At 37.5% G+C, this 21,832-nt stretch overlaps 2 protein-coding genes across 5 annotated transcripts; one reads left to right on the forward strand and one right to left on the reverse strand.

The window, feature by feature from the left end:
- Positions 1-837: 837 nt before the first annotated feature.
- On the reverse strand, positions 838-6,989 carry naa40 (N-alpha-acetyltransferase 40, NatD catalytic subunit). 2 transcript variants are annotated; one of them, XM_058783604.1, is made up of 8 exons: positions 6,580-6,989; positions 4,736-4,831; positions 4,561-4,613; positions 4,343-4,438; positions 3,600-3,758; positions 2,320-2,403; positions 2,159-2,236; positions 838-1,954 (listed from the first exon to the last, which is right to left on the reverse strand). In XM_058783604.1, exons 1-8 carry the CDS (start codon positions 6,583-6,585, stop codon positions 1,810-1,812), a joined length of 717 nt encoding a protein of 238 aa, XP_058639587.1. In that variant the 5' UTR covers positions 6,586-6,989; the 3' UTR covers positions 838-1,809. The 2 variants fall into 2 exon arrangements, with proteins under 2 accessions (XP_058639587.1, XP_058639586.1); XM_058783603.1 differs by lacking the exon at positions 6,580-6,989 and adding an exon at positions 5,878-6,548.
- A 1,763-nt stretch (positions 6,990-8,752) lies between these two features.
- rcor2 (REST corepressor 2) lies at positions 8,753-20,690 on the forward strand. Of its 3 annotated transcripts, none has more exons than XM_058783678.1 (13): positions 8,753-8,903; positions 13,699-13,821; positions 14,121-14,177; positions 14,477-14,557; positions 15,352-15,404; positions 15,497-15,658; positions 16,022-16,146; positions 16,228-16,294; positions 16,613-16,852; positions 17,414-17,491; positions 18,183-18,240; positions 18,994-19,211; positions 19,371-20,690. In XM_058783678.1, exons 2-13 carry the CDS (start codon positions 13,701-13,703, stop codon positions 19,734-19,736), a joined length of 1,626 nt encoding a protein of 541 aa, XP_058639661.1. In that variant the 5' UTR covers positions 8,753-8,903; positions 13,699-13,700; the 3' UTR covers positions 19,737-20,690. The 3 variants fall into 3 exon arrangements, with proteins under 3 accessions (XP_058639661.1, XP_058639662.1, XP_058639660.1); XM_058783679.1 differs by lacking the exon at positions 8,753-8,903 and adding an exon at positions 9,468-9,562; XM_058783677.1 differs by lacking the exon at positions 8,753-8,903 and adding an exon at positions 9,798-10,221.
- The last annotated feature ends 1,142 nt before the right edge of the window (positions 20,691-21,832 follow it).

Here is a 21,832-nt window from a genome sequence, read left to right on the forward strand (position 1 = left end):
CTTTAACCGACACTACAAGAACAGCTTAAAACACAAGCGAAACAACAGATTCTTCAACTTTTTGTATTCCAACCTGTGAAAAACAATAGACGTTTAAAACGAATATACAAATTCATTTAAGAAAAAAATTAATACTTTTTATTTGGCAAGTATGCATTAAACTGAAAAAAAGAGGGTGAAGACTAGCATTGTTACTAAATAAACAAAAATACATGCTGCTCTTTTAAATTTCCTATTCATCAAAGAGTTCTGAAAAATGTATCAACAAAAATATTGTTTTCAACACTTATAAGAAATGTTTTGTGAAAGCAGCATATTAAAATGTTTCTGAAGAAGCGTGTGAATGAGTTTTCATGTGCTGAAAATTTAGCTTTACAATCACACAAATAATTAACATTTTAAATGCTTAAAACAGAAAATCATTATTTTGAATTTTAATAATATTTCACATTATGTCTGTTTTACTGTATTTCTGATTTTAAAAAAAGAAATTAATGACCCCAACCTGTATAACAGTAGAGTATATTTCTAAAATCGCTGTAATCGTAAATAGTGCAGTTGACATCCCTTAACTAACCATTGCTTAAAATAATAAGTGTCCTCATAATACTTTTGTTTAACTTCTGTCCTCTCTTCAATGTGAACTTCAAAGGACTCAAACAAAGCAGCCTTTCTTATTAAGACCGAGGGTGGGGATTTTATCATACATTTTTTTTGTTTTTTTTGCTTATGATCTACCAATGGTTTGGGGAAAAAAAAAAAAGTTAAACCGTTAAGAATGATGTATGCAAGATTATTTTGAAATAAAATGTTAAAATACCACTGAACGTCAATAAGTCAAACAAGATTCCTTTATTTGTTGCATACAAATCAAACACATAAAGCTGGAATGACCTTTCGTTTCAGTTCAACAAGAGAGCACAAGACCGGAACACTCATCTCTCAAACTATTTTGTATATCATTTTTCCAATGTCTTCGAAGGCAAATAAAATGTACATGGCAAACGGATTATATACAAAGAAGAAAAAAATGGAAATATACAGTAATGACATGATAAAAGAATGTTATGATAAAAAAAAAAAAAAACTAAAATGAAAGTATATTTCTACACTAAGGGTCCATCATAGCTAACATGCCAACCCCTGTATCAAATCAAACAGCAACATAATCTTCATCCACCAATTTCCAAACACAGCTGTTATAAAACATTTTGTTATAAGTTGAATGACCTGAGACAGTCTAGGTTGAGTGATTACTAATTATAAACAGTACAGATCGTCGTATTCTGTTTCTTGAAGTGATAAGCAAACATCAGCTTTTAGTTAAAATACAATTACCCTGAAAAGTGGTATAGAGTGAAACGGCTGTAACAACCACTGTGACCAAAACCTGCATTCACTCACTATGGTAATAAAACAGCTGATGAGTGACAGACAGTTTCTGGAGAGGGAAAAAAAACAAAAAAAACACCGCAGGCTCTTTTTTGCATCTGGACAGAATGCAAAGACATACAGTTGAGCCTCACCATGCTGATACCTGAGGTGAAAAAGGTTACATTTGGCTCACAGTGGCCTTCACTGCCATTTTGTCATCATTCAAACCTTTGAGACTGAAAATGTCACTTACTATGTGAAATGGTGAATGAGCTTTTTAAGTTAAAAACCAAGAGCAAGCATCGATGGGGTCTCATTGCTGATTATGGGCAGGAGAGACTGTTTTAAGGGCTTCCTAAGAGGGGATTTTGGGTGATGGAGCAGGGTAGGGAACGAGGATGAGGAAGCTCTGAAACAACAGAGGAAGGCTTGCTCTTAATGGCAGCAGCCTCCACAGTGGCCGCCCCCATGCGCATGTCCCGAGGCCTCGCCGTACTTTGTTCTCCGGCTCAGAATCTCATAGGAGCAGTCTTCTCCACAGCAACCGGTCATACTGGGTGACGTTTCGTCAATCTCAAACCTGAAGGAAAAGGGCGGCCGTTGGTGAATTCATATTTTAACACTGAATAAGCAGAGCAGGCACTTGTTGCTATGGCAACTGCTATCATTCAGCGTTCTGTCGATTATAGAGGCCGGTATATAAATCTGCATTCGGAAGAGGAACAGGAATTTCGTGCAGTGAGGAAGTGGTGAATGCGTGTGAATCCAGAAGGAAGGGACTTACTGTAAAGCCTCCCTAAAGAACTGGTAAGCACCGTGGTTGTGTTTAAATACTGTCAGCATGACCTTTTTCATTTGCGTGCTGAGGAAAGACAAGAACAAGACGACAGCGATGAGTATGCTACACAGGAATAAATTCTTAGAATGCTGGGTTGGTTGTGGTACCTGTTGGCGATAAGCTGAAGGATTTGGATGAGAAACTTCCCCAGGCCTTTCCGTCTGACTTTACTCTCCAACTGCACTTCATAACTGAGGAGACATTATTAGAATCAGTCAGAAACAAACAGCACTCTCCTGAGGTCATGTGTCTTATATGACTCAGAGAATCAGTGAAGTCACACATTGCAAAAATAACATGCGAGACAGACGCACTCCCACTTAAACAACGCGCGCAATGACGGCAGACAGACAGATAGACATGCACAATACTACAATTACGGCAGATATTAATAAGCCTATTATTTTCATGTTAAAGGGATAGTTCACCCAAAAATGAAAATTCTGTCATTATTACTCACCCTTATGTCGTTCCAAACCCATAAGATGTTTGTTTATCTTTGGAAAACAAATTAAGATATTTTTGATGAAATCCAAGAGCTTTCTGACCCTGCAAAGACAGCAACGCAACTGAAATGTTCTCAGGCCCAGAAAGGTAAGCCATCATTGAAATGGTCCATGTGACATACTACTTTTTGTGTGCAAAGAGAACAAAAATAACTTTATTCAACAATTCTTCTCCCCGAGTCACCAGCTGCTGCCAATATCGAGAGTACCACGACGCAATTACGGATTTGACAGTGCAACACATCTCCTTCGCATAGAGTAGATCAGGTTGTTGATGATGTTGTTGTCACATGGACTATTTTAACGATGTCCTTACTGCGTTTCTGGGTCTGGGAACATTTTAGGTACATTGCTGTCTGTGGATGGACAGAAAGCTCTCAGATTTCAACAAAAATATCTTAATTTGTGTTCCGAAGATGAACGAAGGTCTTACGGGTTTGGAACGACATGAGGGTGAGTAATTAATGACAGAATTTTCACTTCTGGGTGAACTATCCCTTTAAGGACAATAGCTGATCAATTCTGTACTGTACTAAATAAATTTTAAATCAGACAAATGATTTTAAACAATCATTTTCATGTTAATTTAGATATTATAACATTATAATACATACATTATGAAAAAAAGGATATTCATTTTTAGATTTTCTAAAAAGATTTAAGTGTGTTAGATGATGCAATGTGTAAAACAAAGTGAACATTAACAATGTTCAATGTTAAATAACCAACATCAATAAAAAAAAATTAAAATTTCTAAAATCAGTCGGTAACCAATATGGTACTGAAACATTGCACATTCCAAACAAGTAAACAGATTTTTAATAATCCCCAAAGAGAAAATCATAACTATCATCTATAAGTAATAATTAAAGCAACATTACCAATATAAAACCTCATCTCCACACTCCACATCAAATCGAAAGTGTGAAAACGCTAAAGGTGTGGAGTCAGCATCACGGGCAAGGAGATACCATGCTCTCTCGTCCTTCATCTCCTCCCTTTTCTCTCTCTCCTTCCATCCCCACTCACTCTGTTCATATCTGTCAAGACATAATGGAACAAAAATTGACTTTGTTATAAACTGCACAAACTGAAAGTGCAGAAAGATTTCATATACATTTCTCTTGGAACTATATTTCATAAATGGCAAAATGACCAGCTGTACAAATTTCCTTCAGCTTTAAAGGGACAGTTGACCCAAAATGAAACTTCTGTCATCATTTACTTGCCCTCATGTCACTCCAGGCCGGTACAGGGGGCCCTGTGTTAAAGAAGCCCACTGACTTTCGTTCAATAGCCGTAGAGTCTTGGAATGGCATGAGGGTGAGTAAATAAGTTCAGTGTTCTACAATTAGTTATAATTTAAAAGTAAATGATGGCAATTTCTATTTTTGGGCGAACTATACCTTTAACGTAAATAACAATAACTGACTTCCATTCAACCCAAAACCTGTATCTGAATGTCAATTGAATACAAAACCTAACAAGTATCCATTAAGAATCTCTGCAGGAAAAAAATAAATGCCAGACACTAAAAATTGACAAATAAAACATAATAAACATCTAAAGCAGTAACAATATGGGATGCTGGATTACCCCACATGTTGACTTGCTCAATACCTACAGCGTCTGCATGTTGGCTCTAGTCAACTCATAGGCCCACTCCACTGTATCTGGACTCAATGCAGTTACCCGTTTACACTCAATCTCCAGGTTTAGCCTGTGACAGATTCAGATATTCACAATATTAGTATTGGATATCAGAAAATGAAGTGACCTGTTTACCAGTTTAGAGGCAGCATATGACACATCCGTCAAAGGGGAAACGTAGGGATAGCGTACCCATTTCTGTCATACTTTTTGAACACTGGCATTGCAGAAAGAGGATCTTCAAGCTGTAAAAAGCCACGGGACGCAGTGTGTTAATATTGCTCTACTGCAAGAACATTAACACTGCAATTTTAAGGCACGTGTACATATTTTGAAAAGGTTTCTTTTAGATGTTCTCAAAGCATACCTTATTGGCTGCCTCCACCTTTGCACAAACTGCATCCATAGCTGCCCGTTCTTCGAGTCTTCTCTGCTTTTTCTCCTTTGCTCTGTTTGATTTCCTCTAAATAGTAATGGAAAGATACTGTCAAATGATATTCTCATAAAGAGTGAAGAAAACAGTCTGAAATATTTATACTTTATAACTTTGAGTCCCACTTTAGGAAAGAGAGTGGGGCGATCAGTATACTATATACATACAGTGGGTTCTAAAATGAATTTAACTGAATTGATATTGAAGTTATTTCAAATTTGATCAATTTTGCAACATTTCTCGTTTATTATAGCGAAGCTGCTTTGAAAATATGCAATGTATAAACGATATACATGAATGAATTGAATAAATTTGAGATATCAATAATCTGGGATATTATTTTATTATAAGTTCTAGGATTTTGAAAAACAATGTTATGACAAAAATTAAGAGGAAATTAATCAAATAACCATATTTTGAGTACTTGTACAGACATACAGTAGCACAAGATACTCTGGAATGCCACAAATCAGAAATTCAACTTGTCAAATTGTTTGTCAATTACATTAAAAAAAGGAATGCAACAAAAAAAGCATTTTTCACTAGTATGCTAGTGTATTCGTATAGGACCCGGTTGGATACAATAATTGAATCACATCAAACGAGACGGCACACAAAACTGGGGAATTAAACACTTTTCACAATATGATTTTTTTTTTTTTTTTTTTTTTAAATAGCATGCATTTACTACTAATTCACAAAACTTTCTAGTTTATTGAAAGAAACACACAAACAGCAACGAATGTTCAAAGCTGACAAACTCAAAATGGACAAATATTGTCCGACTAACCATCCCAGTCAATATTCATGCATCTATCGCAAGCAAACTGTAATCTTGCCTTAAAACATTTCATATAAACATATTTATGGTTCCATTTGTTTCTGTGTACACACATGTGACTGCATGGGGGTAGTGACACTGATTACTGGACACTTTAAAATAATGGTATTTATGTAAATCTGAGGATTTAACGCCTGTTTTTAAGATTTGTATTGTGCATCATCAAAAATAATACACCAGGAGCAAATATTTAGCTTTAGGCACAAAAAGAAAGCTGCTCTTTAGCTCCACGTACATTAATGGCAGGAGAAGCAGGAAACAGGTGCTGAGAACACAAAGCACGTGGAGAAGAGCAGTTTTCTAAGGGCTTGACGGCGGCGGGCTCCTGTACGTGAAGTTCAATAATACCAGACATAAACCTATCATTCAAACTCGACCGATCAAGCAATGCTGCTGTCGTGAGGAGGTTTGATCTCGCAGCGGCTGCTGGCATCGTGCTAACGTTGATTAAAAGCCTGTACGAGGAGCTCAAAGAAACGGGTTTTACACATTACACTCGCATCTCACCAGCTCCTCGTATGACTTTAACGCATCGACTGTTGGAAAACGACAATACTAGCAGTTTGATGAAAACAGCAACAGTTTGCCGTGCTAAATGTATCAGTGTTATTGTGCTTAGTGTTAAAGAAATGGCGCAGTCGACGAGGCACCTGAAATGAACCAGAAAGCGTTTGAGGTGGACATTTGTGATCCTCGGATGGACACTACAAGAATTCATTCAGGACCTGAGCATCTTTAAACCACCAAAATCTCACCACCACCAACACCCCCTCGTTATTCAGGAGTTCCGCGTTTACCTCCATCACACACACATTACACACTCTTTCCGGGGAGAATGATCTGCTTCCATCAGTCTTTGTTCAAATTGCCGCACGCATTTATCAAAGCCCAAATAAGAGCAAAGCTAACAACATACAACATGGACAGACAAACTCACCCCCATTGTGCAGATTTTATACGACCACCTTCACGCGACTACTGCACTCTAAAACGCTTTAAAGAAGTTAGAGATCTGAAGATGAGATGTGGTCTGTGGTAAAGAATGTTAAAAATGCTAACGAGCGAGCTAGACTACAGTAACACAAGAGCTCGCGGGTTGGTAGCTTAATAAACAGTAACCTATAAAGCAACTAGCGACCGCTGTTCGCTTTTATTTTTTTTCCTGCCAGATTCGCGCCAAGAAGCGGGCACGAAATTTCCGCGCTCTACTCTCCCTTTCTTTATCTCCTTCTCCTTTCCTCCCTCCCTCTCTTCACTCTTTCTTTCCCTCTCAGCAGCATTGGGCATTAGCCGCCGAGTCTTGGGGAAATGACGACATAGGGTTTGGGGTTAAGGGTCAAGCTCTCTCCACATGCTTCCTCACGTCGAGGGTACTTTGTGACATAAAGATATATTTATGTAAATGACGAGTAATTGATACTAAAGGCAGTTTCTGGTTTCCTTTTGCAAACTGAATTTGTAACATTATTTCAAAAATTGAGGGATAGAGGAGACTGTCAATAAAGTTCAATTACTTTAATAAAATACACTGTAATCAAAAATGAAATGTAATTTTAATTTGAGTTTAACACTGTGCATGCATGTTATATTAAAATGTTTTGTTTTATTTTTATTATTTTCTTGTCTTGAGCTGAATAGTAGCCAGTGAATACATTTCAAGTATAATTTTTCCTATATATATATATATATATATATATATATAGTTGCATTTTGTTTTTAAATTCAAACTGACTTACAAACGTCGAAAAAAATATATGTATTATGAGATGTATTATGTGCAAAGGGCATCACTATTACAATGTGACGTGAAATAAAACATTTTGTGGTTAAGTGTGATGAGGTTTTTTTGGGGATTGGGGTTGATTGTAGCCTATAATTATGCATACCTTTTTGTTAATTGTAACAAATGTAATCAAAAAGAACAAATAGAATGTTTGTAACTTCAACTGAAGAGTTCATTTGCAAAAACAGATAACTCCGTTTTTAAAAAAATGTTCCGATTTTTTTTATTCTGCATTCCAATTAATATCACTCAAACTGCAGTTGTGTTGTTTTGATTAAATAATAATAACTAACATATACACCTAACTAACACAATAAAACACAGTAAAAACATAACACAATAAAAAACATGATTTATGAGAATTAATAAAAACAGTTATCTGTTTTTGAAAATAAACTCTTCAGTTCTAAATTATGTGCACAATTGACATGACAAAACGCTTTGTATCATATTTTTATGTACATATTAAATTAATGCAATATTCTTTAAATTCATTTTTTTCATTTTCAGTTTAGGTGAATGACCACTTTGAGGGAATGAAAAATCAGAGGCCTAGAATGGCCCTGTAGTACCTCTTTTGTCCACGAGGTTGCACTAGTTGACAATACAGGACTGCAAGTTAAGTTGCTACTGTGTAGGAACTGCTACTGTATGTCAGCACCACCTTGTACTTGTATGATGATCGCATGGTTTGAACTGCATCGAGTGCGCATCTAAACGCCAGTGGTACTTAACTGCAATACGTAGAACGGTTTGAACCTCACGTCTAGGACGCTTTTAACAGAATCCCTCGTTTTAACACCCACTGCTTCTGACCATTATAAAGAAGCCACAGCCATAACTTAAAGGGTCTACCCATGTGTTGAATGCAGCGAGTGCTGCTGTATATTCCTGGCCACGCCCCTCCCGCAGATGGCCCGTCACGAAGCCCCGCCCCGAACCTTTTGTTTTCTGGTAATCTGTCTCGCGACGGGGAGAGATGGCATTTTCAGGAGGGGAAACAAGGGAGGGGGTCAGAGAGTTCAGCGCTGTTAAAATCTCCGCTTCCTCTGCGCCACAACTCACACTGAACCCTGATGCATGCTCGATAACTAGTCTATGATGGAGTGATTATAACTGTTGTTACAGGGTTTATAAATCAACAAAACCCGAGCTAAAAGGCCATGCAAATCCAGCACGACAACAAAAGGTTGTGCCATCTATGTTATTGCTAAACAAAATAGGGACAGACTCCAGCTACACCTTCAGGCCTGTGGTTTCGAGCAGAGATTGTTACTCCTGAAAAAACCCCTCTTTCTCTGTGCATGCGTGGGGGGGGGGAGAGGAGAAGAGGAGGAATAGAGAGAGGGGGAGGGGAGGAAAGAGGAACTCAGAGGTGATGAGGATGGAGGAAGTCTAACAGAGGAAGAGGAGAGAGAGAGAGAGAGAGAGAGAGAGAGAATCAAGAAAGGAGAGACCACCATAAAGGGACAACTAAGGTGAGTTAGAGAAAATGGAGATGGATCTTTTGCACAGCTCTGGCAAGATGGCACGAAGGAGGGGAGGGAGGAGATGGTTGGAGAGAGAAACACATAGACAGAGAGGGGATGGCTGGGAGGGGTCTTGTGCCACAAGTGCTGGTATGTCTGTCTCTGTTCTTGCCTGCAAGGACCACAGAGAAAGAATATAAATGTATACGGGCATCCAAAGGGAGGACCTGTCCATCTCTTGGGCCTGCTGGTTGATAGTGTCAGGAGGGGGTGTTGGAGACCAGTCTGAATCCATGTTGCATGTCAGTATTGGGATTGTGTCTAGATATCAAGTTTATTCTCACCTGTAATACCTCCAGGTTATGTTTAATTAATGTAGACCAGAAACCATGGCTTACACAGTGTGAATGCATTGATTTCTTTAAGGCTCAATCACCTTTTATCAACTGAATATGGTAAAAGAACTATAGCTGAAGCCTAATTCACGATATCCGTCATTAAATACTCAGTATTAAGGCGAATAAGCAAGTTTTAGTCTTTTTTTCTCTCCTGCATACATTAGTGAAGGGTCTGGGCAGCCTCAGCACCGCATTGCACAGCTGACGAATCCCTCCGCACACACAGCAGGAAGTAGTTCCGATGTGATTGATAATGTGGGAGCACCGCAGGTAAAGCACAACGCAATGGATCGCTATTAAGTTGGTTTCATGAAGAGAACTGTACGAGATGCTCTAAACATGTGTTCAAATCTAAACGTAGCCGCAATTAACGCCTGAACAACGTCTTTTATGACGGGAGGGTTTCATTTAACGTTTTTTTGTTTTTAATATCGCGCATAGGTTACACTGCCTCGCATGAAACGAGCCTTTACATTGTCAGAATCACTTGTTATGAAATTGACGCCGGTTAAAGGGACTATGTAATTGACATGGAAGTTAGTTGGGGAGAGGCGAACAGCGCGGAAGGTTTTCTCGGTTATGAGGAGTTGTCAGGTCTCCCCGGCACATACACACGGATAGGATCCCTATGCGGCCGATGCAATGAACTGGAGAGAATGAGAAACGTGCGAATATCCACAGAAGCCTTAATGTAGTTGTATATTAACAAACGAGCGTAGTGCTGATGTTTTGCAACACTTGTTTGTCGCTTGATAAGTTTGGATAGGAGAGAAAGCAAGCAAGCCAGGTAGTGAACTGCTATTTGGACCGGTAACTAACGTTATAAGGCAAATGTTCAGCGACAGCTAGCCAACAACTGGAATAGGGACATAAGCGTGGCTCTACACAAAAGGACTCAGACTTGAGTGAGCGACTGTGCGAAAAGTGAGGTGAGGGGAAAGATGCTCTTTTTCTGTTTCTCTACTTTTTAAGTTTGAATGATGGATTATCATCGGCCGAGCGAGATCCGTGCGCGTTTACTCGCAGATATGTTTAAATGAACAAGGGACGGATGATTGGATGGTGGTCGGAGTGATGCGACCTCTCGGAGTTTAAGGGGGCAATCGATAACTGTTTTCCGCTGAAACACTATTACGAGTTGATTGGGCACTCTGTTAAGCGAAGGGCAGCTCAGTGCCCCATATTGAGTGTTTTGGAGTCATCTGAGGCGCACGTTTAATTCACACTGAGCCCGACGGCAACTTCAATCGACTGAGACACTGCTCGTGACGTCACGTGCCCTATTCAACGCTTCTTTTATGACACATAACGACTTTTTGTTTTGCGAACGAATATCTCGTCTTATTTTGCATTTTCGTGGCGAGTTATAAAGATAATCCTTTAATTTCGTATCCGATATTTTATCTCGCCAATGTATCTTTTGTGTCTAGATCAGAAACATTTTAGTTTTATGTTTTGTGTAACGTTAGTTGTTTTGTGTTCAGGCAGCCTCTTGAGTTATTGTTCACGAAAACAGCGAGAGGTACAGTTTGGTGGTTGGCTATCACGATTAAGAAATAAAGGCTTTTGGTCATTGTTTCGTTTTGTAAAGGATGATCTCTGTTGTTCTGCATGTACATGTTTGTGAAGTGATGAAAGTCAGCTCTGCTGTTCACTCCCGGCATCGTTCATTTTCTGGAAGCATTCGCGAAACAAAGACTTCTTGTCCACCGAATGAAAGTCTCATTTACTGGCGTTGAAGCAAATGAAAGTTATCTAAATTCGTTTCAGATTTAGAAACATTACCCTGATGTTTATATCCCGCGCTTTGTGGTTTGATACCTCAGTGAACTCCATCACCTGCCGCTCAAAACACAGCCAAGAGCATTTAAACCTCCACATCTTTCACTGTCTCTTCAGCCAGACTTCATTTCCTTACACATACATTTAAATTAATTTGTACTAATTTGAGGTTAATTTTCTCACCTCGTTTCACAACACACTGCGGTTGTTCAGAGAAAGAACATATGTGTATATCATGTGACCGTTGGGATAATGTTACTTGAGGAAGTCCATAAAGATTCAGAAAACAAAGATTTGTCACTACACTGTAAATGGTAAAAGATACTTGAGGCAACTGGTGAACCTTAAAAAAATCTGTATGTGTGTGTGTGTGTGTGTATATATATATATATATATATATATATATATATATATATATATATATATATATATATATATATATATATATGTATATGTATATGGGTAGTTGATAAATAGACAGGCAGTAAAAAGAAAATGAAATTTAAAAAAGAAATGCATATATTTATGTAGTGTGAAGTCTGATCTTTGAGAAAATATAAAGGGTCACTAACTTCGTCAGTTCTTTCACTGCTTTTTTTACATTTTATTTTTTTAACATTTTTACTGAACTGTACCATAAATTTGTCCTATGGTGTAACACAGCAAAAATCAAGAAAGAAACTATTAATAATACATAAATAGCAAGAGAGAGATTTATCTTCATTGTTAGGAACTTATTTTCATATAGTGCTATTTATTTAATATGAAATTATAATTAACATAATTTTTTCCCCATGACTTGTTGGACAATTTCGAGACAAACTTTGACAACAAGACAAACTTTACTGTCATGCGTTCAAAACTGCTGAAAAGTGATTTAAGTTGAGTGATATTTGTATCTCCCCTCTTGCAATTCTCAACTGTTTTTTAAAGATATTTTGAGATGAAAACAAATCTGTGGTTCTTTAATGTGTGTCACACCACAGGACATTACGTCACACTAAAGGACAGAAATGGTAGTTATTAAATTATTTCTGTTTAATTTTGAACATGTCAAAGGAGAAAGAAAGTTTAATTTTGATACAAACAATATCAACATGTATTTTAAACAAAACAAAAAATAATTATCTCTTAGTCAATCAGTGTGTTAATGAAACTCTTCTAGCCCCTCGCTGCATGTGTGGCACAGATAAATATGATTGGTATTCAAACTATATTCATTAAGATTGTGATTAAGAAGTTAATTAATTTTTTTTTAACTATATGGCTACTCTTTTTAAGGCATCATATTATTGTATTTACTTTCTGCATTGTTCTCTTAGGCTCTCCTCCCTTCTGTGTGGATCCCTGTTAATTTTCTCTATATATTTCTGTGTCCTCTCTCTTCCACTAATTTCTCTCCCTCAATTTTCTGTTTCGAAAACAAAGTATCACATTTTATGCTTATTTTGCATAATTTTCCATGATTATGTAGTTTAACATGCAGTTTTTGATTAAAAAATATTATTTAGGGGTGCCACACCAAAGGACAACAAAACGTAACACTTTTGTACTGGTTCCAAAAAAGTTAAATATTTGAACATTTCTGAGACAAAATTTAACATGGGCTTGACAGGGGGCTTCAGTAACACGGCCATGAATGGGGTCCTTCTCTGGAATTGATGGAATGGATATAGTGTCACACCAGAGGACATGCTTTCAGAAATATATGCATGAAAAAAATGATTGCCATTTATTAAAATAGACACTTGGACAATTATGCCGGAAGTATTTATTAACATTTTTATGCTTTTCTTTTTCATTTATAAAAGTTGTAATTTACTGAACCATGCTGGGACAGTCACACCATAGGACAATTTTGAGATTTGGCTCAAAAATTAAAAAAAATAGAATATCACTGCAGCTTTTATAACAAAAGGTCCATATAGGACAAATTAATGTTTAAACATTTACTGCATTTTAAATAACGACAATAATTAATATTACAATAACAAATATTAATTATATTAATTTTTATCTTGTGGGACAGTGAAAATGCCATGTCACATCAACAACACACACACACACACACACACATATATATATATATATACATACATACATACATACATGTATGTATACATACACGCATGCATATATATATATATATATATATATATATATATATATATATATATATATATATATATATATATACATACATACATGACTCTTATGAAGGGTCAGTCAGAATTAATTTGCACCAGAAATGCTGCTAAATTATAGACAGTTCATACAAAAAATTAAATGATCATTCATCGTTTACTCACCTTCATGTTATTCTAAACCTGCTAAACCTTTTCCTAAGGAACACTTAAGAATGTATTTTGAAAAATGTCTCTGTTGTGTTTATACAATGAGTTACTCTGGCTCGATGTTTATGTTGGGCCCCATTAACTTTCATTGTATGGGCAAAAACAAAAAATATGTGTTGGTTTCCACAAAAGAAAGACAAACAAATTTGGAATGACATGAGGGAGAGGAAACGATGACAGGATTTTCATTTGTGGGTGAACTGTCCCTTTAAGATGTTGAAAACAAAGGCCAATGCTGATCCCCTTGAACACACTCTCTCTCCCCTCTAGCCATGCCATCAGTGATGGAGCGATCAGGGTCTGGTGTGCTGTCCCGAAGCAGGGCCAAAACAGTCACGAATGGGAACAGCCAGCACTCTGAGGAAGAGAGCAGTGATGAGGAACACACACATGGTGCGTCTGACACATTCACACACAAACTCCAACTCCAAACCACCATCTGCACCTTCATTTACTTACATGGTAGCACAGTATTAATCTTTATTGTTTAATTTAAGTGTAAAATGTCTGAATATATCAGTGTCTGTATGTGTATTCTGTCAAGCATCCCTGTCGTCTTTTCCTCCTCTCCCTCCCTCCACCCACTTTTCCTCCTCTGCCCTCTGTGAGGATGCACTGCCAGTTACTAACTCTGCCTGCCTGTGTTTTTGCCCTCTTTGACCGTCCTTTTCCCTCTTGCTCTTTTGAAACAGACAGTATGATCCGCGTTGGTGGGGACTACCAGGCACAGATCCCAGAGTTCAAACCAGGTAAAGAGGGAGAGGGGAGTTAATCTCAGAAGAGATGAATATATATCTCTGAACTCCATGCAGTTTTCACAGTCTGCATGAGCATGATAAGATAAAGGGCTGTGTGTAGGTGTTTCTGTGTGCACTCAAGTTTATGGGAAGTAGGAGAGAACACAGCCGTAGTCTTGGAGTATATAGAAATATAGACAAAAACAGCAGAGAGGCATAGAGAAGTAAAAAAACAACAAAGTTGTGAGAGGAGTTATTTGAGAGAGGCTGCTGTGTTGTGTGACAGACATGTTTCTGCTTTGTGTTGACAGACTGTGCATCCCGCTACAGTGACAGTGACCAGAGGAGCATGCTGGTCTGGTCACCAAACAGCCAAGTGTCCGATGCGATGTGTAAGGAACAATTATTCATACGTAGAAATGACTAAAAACTGAGAGTCTGACTCAGGCTATTGACGAGGAGCGCTTTAGAAAGAGAAAAGAAACTACTCTTATTTTTAAAGGGAATCCAGTCAAATGTAGGGCTGAACTCATACAGTCATATATAAGTGTGATGTGATTATTTTTCTCACAATATTGTTATTTTAGATACTTTCACCTGTTTTCTAGATGCATGCATATATATATATATATATATATATATATATATATACACACACAAATATATAAATTGTGAATAATTTGTGTTGGCCAATAATCTATTTAAAATATGTTAAAAATCAAATTAATCACAATTTATAATGTGCAATATTTAAATGATTTTCTTTATTTGAATACGTGCATATGTGAAACTGAAAGTCAAATTTTGAGATTAAAGTTACTGTATAATCTCTGGTAATGTAGTTTACACTTCAAGTCTAAAGTATTTTTTTTAAATTATGATTGTTAATCGGATTATATATATTGTATCAAATCCAATTGATTATTTTTGAAATTACAAAAAAAAAAAAAAAAATCACATTTGAATCAAATTGAAGCCCATTGAGTTGATTCACAGCTGTTTTATTTATATGCATTTGCATTATTTATTTTCTATTATGTTATTGTGGTGCCTCGTAACGTATTGAATCATGGTTGTGTATTTTGTTGTGAGGTAGTCAAGTAATACACACATCCTCTGTACACTGTCCCCAAATCTGCCATGTTGGATTGTAAATAAACTGCATTTTCCATTCTCTCACTCTCAGTGGATGAATATATTCTGATGGCCAAAGAGAAGCACGGATACAACATGGAACAGGTACCAGTTCGCTTAAATATTAGGCGTGATAGGCAAATCCTCTAGATGGAGGCATAGATCACTGATGGAGTCATTCTGTCTTCTGTCAACAGGCTCTTGGCATGCTTCTGTGGCACAAGCATGATGTGGAGAAGTCATTGGCTGACCTGGCCAACTTCACTCCCTTTCCTGATGAGTGGACAGTGGAAGACAAAGTTCTGTTCGAACAGGCTTTCAGCTTTCATGGCAAGAGCTTTCATCGCATCCAACAGATGGTGAGCAGGAGGGATGAAGGCAAGATGGGTTATATAAGAGTCATCTGGTGCTCTCACATCTGCCTGCAACTCCAGAAGAGCAGGCATCTTGAGATACGGCCCAGTGTAGAATCACACATGTATGTAGAGAGTCATAGTGAGGGCTCGCTGTCAGCACTATGAACTGTCTTGTTGTCATCCATTACAACATGGAAATAATTTGAGAATGTTTCAAAGCATCATGTGCTTCAATGGAAGCAAGAACAACTGACCTTTTGTACAAAGAAGTTCAAATGCTCAAAGTCACAAATTTGATACAGGACATCTTGTTTTTTTTCCACTGTACATGCTTAGTCATAACCATCTGTTATTTTTATTTCTCAGCTTCCAGACAAGCTGATCTCAAGCCTGGTGAAATACTACTACTCTTGGAAGAAAACCAGAACCCGGACCAGCGTCATGGACCGTCAAGCACGCAAGCTGCTTAGCAAGAGAGAAAAGGAAGAGAGGTAAAAGGAGAGCAAAAGAGGGAAAGATGGAAAGAAAAGACAATGAATCATTACAAAGTTGTGTATTTTTGTTTCTGCCAGTAACGATGAGATGGTGGAAGGTGATCCAGGCAGTGACAGTGACTTTGAGATCAATGCCAGGAAAGAGGTGAGCCTATGGTGTAACAGATAACTAAACTCCATATTAAACTATTCAACACAGTATTTTGTTTATTCTTTGATAATAGTTATATTACGTAAAGCTTTTAACTCTACATTAATTTAGACTAAATGGAATATTAGTAGTAAAAAAAAAATCTGCAGTCAGGGACTAGTGAAGGCAAAAATTTGTACAAATAAAAAAGATCAGTCACAAACACCTATTTTCCTTTAAACATGTACATGAATTTTAACCTAAAATCTTAATCTTAAAAAATAGACTGCATGTGCATGACTGCGTTTACACTGCATTTGTGCTGCTTTTCAGATGACAAAGCAGAGCTCTGGAAATGGAGGAGGGAGTGATAAAGGTTCAAGCAAGTCTGGTCTGACTCGGAAAGAGAACCAGGGTGCTCAGTACCGTCACCACCCTCTTCGCTCTCGCCGCAGGCCTCCTAAAGGCATGCATCTGGAACAGGAGGACATTGTTGCTCTGTCAGCGTCCACTGATTCAGGAGCTGTTTCTCTAAGACAGCTGGACACACAGTTAGTTTCACTGAAGAGACAGGTAAAGTGTTTTTGGTAGTGGTTGTAAATCTGAGAGACTCACAAGTGAATATACGATTGAGCAGTTTGTGTGCTACACAAGTGTTCAAAAGTTTGGAGTCAGTAAGTTTTTTTTTTTTTTATTCTGCAAGAATAGATCAAATTGAAATTTTTATTTAAAAAAAATAACTCTATTGATCATATAAAAAAACTGTAACACTGATCAAATAATCCTGGAAAAATTTATTTCTACAAAAATATTAAACAGCACAGATGTTTTCAAAATTGATAAATGTTTCTTGAGCAACAAATCAGCATATTAAAGTGATTTTTGAAGGATCATGTGACACTAAAAATGAAGCTTTGCCATTACAGAAATAAATTTTAGAGCATATTAAAATAGAAAACAGTTCATTTAAATTGTAATAACATTTCACAGTATTAAAGTTTTTTTTCTGTATTTTTGAGAAATGCAGCCTTGGTGAGACAATTTGTTTTTACCAACCCCCAAACTCTTGAATGGAAATATAACTACACAACAATCATCACTTGGAACATTTTTGCTTCTCTGTTTTGCTTTTAGGTCCAAAATATCAAGCAAACCAGTAGTTTTCTCAAGCACAACTTGGGTGATGGAATTGAAGGCTTAAGACCATCAGAGGTACGTTTCTACCTGCATTATTCTGATATAAAACTACAAACATTTATCATTCACTCTACATAAAAAAAACTGGCATGCATGTAAAAGTTAAAAAGCAAGACATAAAATCCATTTAATGTATTTTGACTAGGGGTGTAACAGTAAATCGATTAATGGTAGACTTTTAATGATTAATTAATTCTCCCTTGAATCGATTCTGAACATAGTTTTTAACAGCAGATGGTGCTAGTTTTGTGCCTCTTGTGCGTCAACTGAGTGGTTAAATGTATTTGCACCTCTGCTTTTATGAGCAAGATTAATGTAAACACAACCCACTGTGAACACCCTTGTAATTCGCTTCAACCTTTTTGAACTTTATGAATGATTATTTTAAGTTCAAGTGATGTGTGTGTGCAAGGAACTGAAAGCAAGCTGTTTCTAAAGCATGCAGTGCCATCTGCTGTTAAAACAGCTCAGAACCGATTTCAGAGAGAATTGCGACGCATTAGATTAATCGATTACACCCCGAATTTTGACAGTTTGAATGTACAGGCTTAGTTTCTGAGATACTGATAAGTCCTAATTGCATAATATTTTTAAAGTACAATTTTTTTTCTCTCGAAGAGTTTGCCAAACCTGTAAATAGATTCTGGGCAAAATGCCAATGTTATGCTTCATGATAACGTTTCTCCCTGTGCTGCATTTCCTTCAGCCCACCCAAAAAATCAACTCTCGCTGGACAACGGAGGAGCAACTCCTGGCTGTTCAAGGTGAGCTGTATTATTATTATCTCTAGTTCCTATGATCCCTAAATATGTAGCATTTTAAACCAGTGGTTTTAGTTTTGAGTGTTTTCAATGTTTAGACAAAATAGCATAGAACTTTAATATCGGCTATTCGTTGGTTATCAACCAGAGCTGTAATATCAAGCATCCCTAGTTAAAACTTGTATAATTAAAAAAAAAAAGAATGCTTCGGTAATGCTGGGTTTGAAAGCAGAGAAGATCTTCGCAAAACTAATGAACCCAAAAAGATCACTTCTTTACTTGCAAGTTGATATCATAAAATAGAAGCTAAATTATCCAGCTAACCAATGAGTTAACATGATAAAATGTATATGTTACAACTAATACCTGTCCTAAAAATATGGTTTCAAGCTAAATTAGTGAGTACCAAGTCACCAATATGCAATCTTTTATGACAGTGGAAGATTGTTCTAATCTTGCAGTGATTCAATTTATGGAGAATTCTTATTGTTTATGGGATATTACAGTATTTATGTAATTTATTTATCTTTGCACAATTTCCGGTTCATGCTGATTTTACCAAATGTCATTATGCATGTGTAATCAGAGCAATGCAAAGGGAATTCCTATCATGTACCTTGTTTCAAAGCAAGATTATACTAGATACTACATACTGAATTCATAAGAATATAATTCTGGTTGATTATTTTAGTTTAATTTTAAGCATTGCTGAGCAGTTTTATCGTGTACCCATTTTTTCATCCACATCCTCTCCAGCCGTTAGGCGATACGGTAAAGACTTTGCAGCCATAGCGGACGTGATTGGCAACAAGACGGTGGCGCAGGTCAGCTCATTCTTCGTCAGCTACCGGAGACGCTTCAATCTTGAGGAGGTGCTACGTGAATGGCAGGCAGAACAGGAAGTGGTGCAAGGGGGCAGCGCGAGGACCGTGAACATGGAGCTGAACGGGTCGTCAGAAGCGGAAGATGATGAGGTGAGAGAGAATAGCTGAGAAAAAGGCTGTTTGAATTTGTCAAGGCTTTTGAATAGGATGTGTTCCAGCAGGCTGGGCTTATTTATTTTAGAGATAAAAAATGGTTAACAACAACAGAGGAATTAATTTTCTCTTTTCCATCTTTCTTTGTTGTTACAGGTGAAGATGGATGGCGTCTCTCCGCCTCATTCTGACAGTCCTCTGCCCTCTTCTGATGTTAGTGTGGCTGGGAACCCCAACGCTGCCCAGTCCTCCCCACCCCTCACTCAACCTCCACCCTTACTGCGCCCTGCACCCCCCTCAGCACCCCCTAGCCTGCTGCGCCAGCCTCCCCCGCTACAGACGCGACCTCTACAAACCCGGACGCCCCACAATCACCCTCCCCCTCCGCTCATCAGACCCGCAGTGGCGTCCTCGCTCCACCAGGGGGCACTGAGGAACTCTCTAAGTTCCTCCTCTGCCTCTGCTGGACAGCTGCCACCCTCACTAGTGGGGCTGAAGGTGGAATCCCCCCAGTCACACTGATCGCCATGTAGTACTTGCCCTTTTGTAATGGTTTAAGACACTCAAATAGTCATTTAAAACAGAATTTGTTTTTAAATCGCTGTAAAAGGGCAACGTGTAGTAATGCCTCTCAAAAGATAGGAAAAACCCCCCGAGGTGAACTGGAAGCAAAGCTGGACATGCACCAAAACACACACTTAGCAAGTCAGGAAGGATGAAACTATACAGTGTGATTCGCTTCTCCACTTCAGGACAGAGGAGAACCTTCCATAATCATGCATATAAACCACAGTCTTGCCAAAAAACAAATCCTACTGCCCCACAAACCCATCTGTCCTCAGGTTCTACAGCTTTACCTCGTGAACAGTCTCAAGCACAACAGCTTCCACTGCAATTACAGCTATTGAATCACCTTCTGTAATAGATGCTCAGCGGAAGTTGAAAGTTTAACCAAAATTGTGGGGTAAAAACCTTATACACTGGAATTAAGAACTGCCACGAAACAGACTCATGTGAGTTCCTTCCACCATCTCTATGGCAACAGCTGCATATCACCTAGTGTGCATGACTACAGGCACCAGCGAGTGTTCTGAAGTGCACCTGGTGTCAGGAAACTGGGAAATTGTGTATACTCACTCTCCCATTGAAGAGCCATGTTGATAGTCATACTGGGTGAAGCGGTTTTGTTGTTTGTATAATTAGGTCCTTAAGATATTGTTAGGTAGTGAATTTATGTAGTACTAGTTAATATCGACTAAGCACTAAGTGATGCAAAATACTTGATTTTTTTGTTGCAACTCTGGAATACACTGATTTCATCTCGCTCTTAAAGGCACAAACACAGAGGCATCAAAACACTAAAGATGATTCCCGAGGAAGCTCGTGCAAGAGTTCTCGTTTCTTCCAAAATGTTGTATGTATGTGAGAACTGTTTACATGTGAACTGGTTTTGCTTGTGACTATTTTTGTTTTAGATTTTTTTCAAAATAAAGTGAAAATGACTAAATTATTTTGTTGTTATTCTGCAGATACTTTACATGCAAGACACTGACTAGACCCAATCGGGTCTTATACCATGATGGTAGTTGAACGAACTCAGGGTTAGAGGATTAGTTTTGAGTTGACAAAACCAAACCAATGCACTCAGGCTTTGTTGGCACCCTGATGATGATCATCAATTTTCTTTGTCAACTCAAGCTTTGATACTGAGTTTATGGAGCACATGCACATGAAGTGTGATATCAGTAACAAAGCCAATCACATGCCTTGAAACAGAGAATCTGCAGTTCAGATAGTCTGTGTAGTAAAACGCCCCCAGGGAGCAGTGGGATATTACTGTAGTTATTCTGTTCTGAACATCAAATCCTTTGTTTTTCCATCAAATGTATTCTAACTAGTTGGTTAAATAAAAATATTTGAATTTTATATTTAACAATTACCTCAAGTTAGCATCAGGTAGCTAATTAGCATCAGCTAACAAAATGTTTCAAATAGGCTATTATAATTTTGTAATTCATAATTATTGATTACATTCTTTTTAATTTTAAGCTAACACTGCCTGTACTCTGATTTTGCTGTAAATGTTTAAAGCAAATTGCTTTGCCAGACTGGGGGGTGTTTTGCTAATTTTTTTTGTTTTGTTTTGTTAAAAATCTAGACATTAAACTCTAGACATTTTTCATACTTTGTTTATAATTTATGTCATTGTCACTAAAACTATGATAACTTTTTTGAACACATTTAACTTGTTTCACAGAAAAAAAAAATTACACACTCCATAAGGGGGGCGTTTCCCCCACTCTACCCTATAGTTCATAATATAATATACAGGAACTTGTACATGTAAGGTCACGTATAGTACATCTATTTATTCTGAAGCTTACTTATTACCTGTATATTAATTTAAACGAAATGCTAAATAACAGTAATTAAACAAATTGCTCATGACTAGCCGGGAACTGATTTATAGAAAAAAGAGGTTTATTGTGCCAGAGATGTGTCACTTTGTTCACAGCTGTTTGGTCCAGTTTCTGTTTGAGGTCTTTTATCCAGAACATTGACCTGCCTCGGAGCAGGTTATGATGATGAACACCCCAAAGATGCCTAAGATCATTAAA

This window comes from Onychostoma macrolepis, chromosome 07 (genome assembly GCF_012432095.1).
Source record: "Onychostoma macrolepis isolate SWU-2019 chromosome 07, ASM1243209v1, whole genome shotgun sequence".
Taxonomy (NCBI): Eukaryota; Metazoa; Chordata; class Actinopteri; order Cypriniformes; family Cyprinidae; genus Onychostoma; species Onychostoma macrolepis.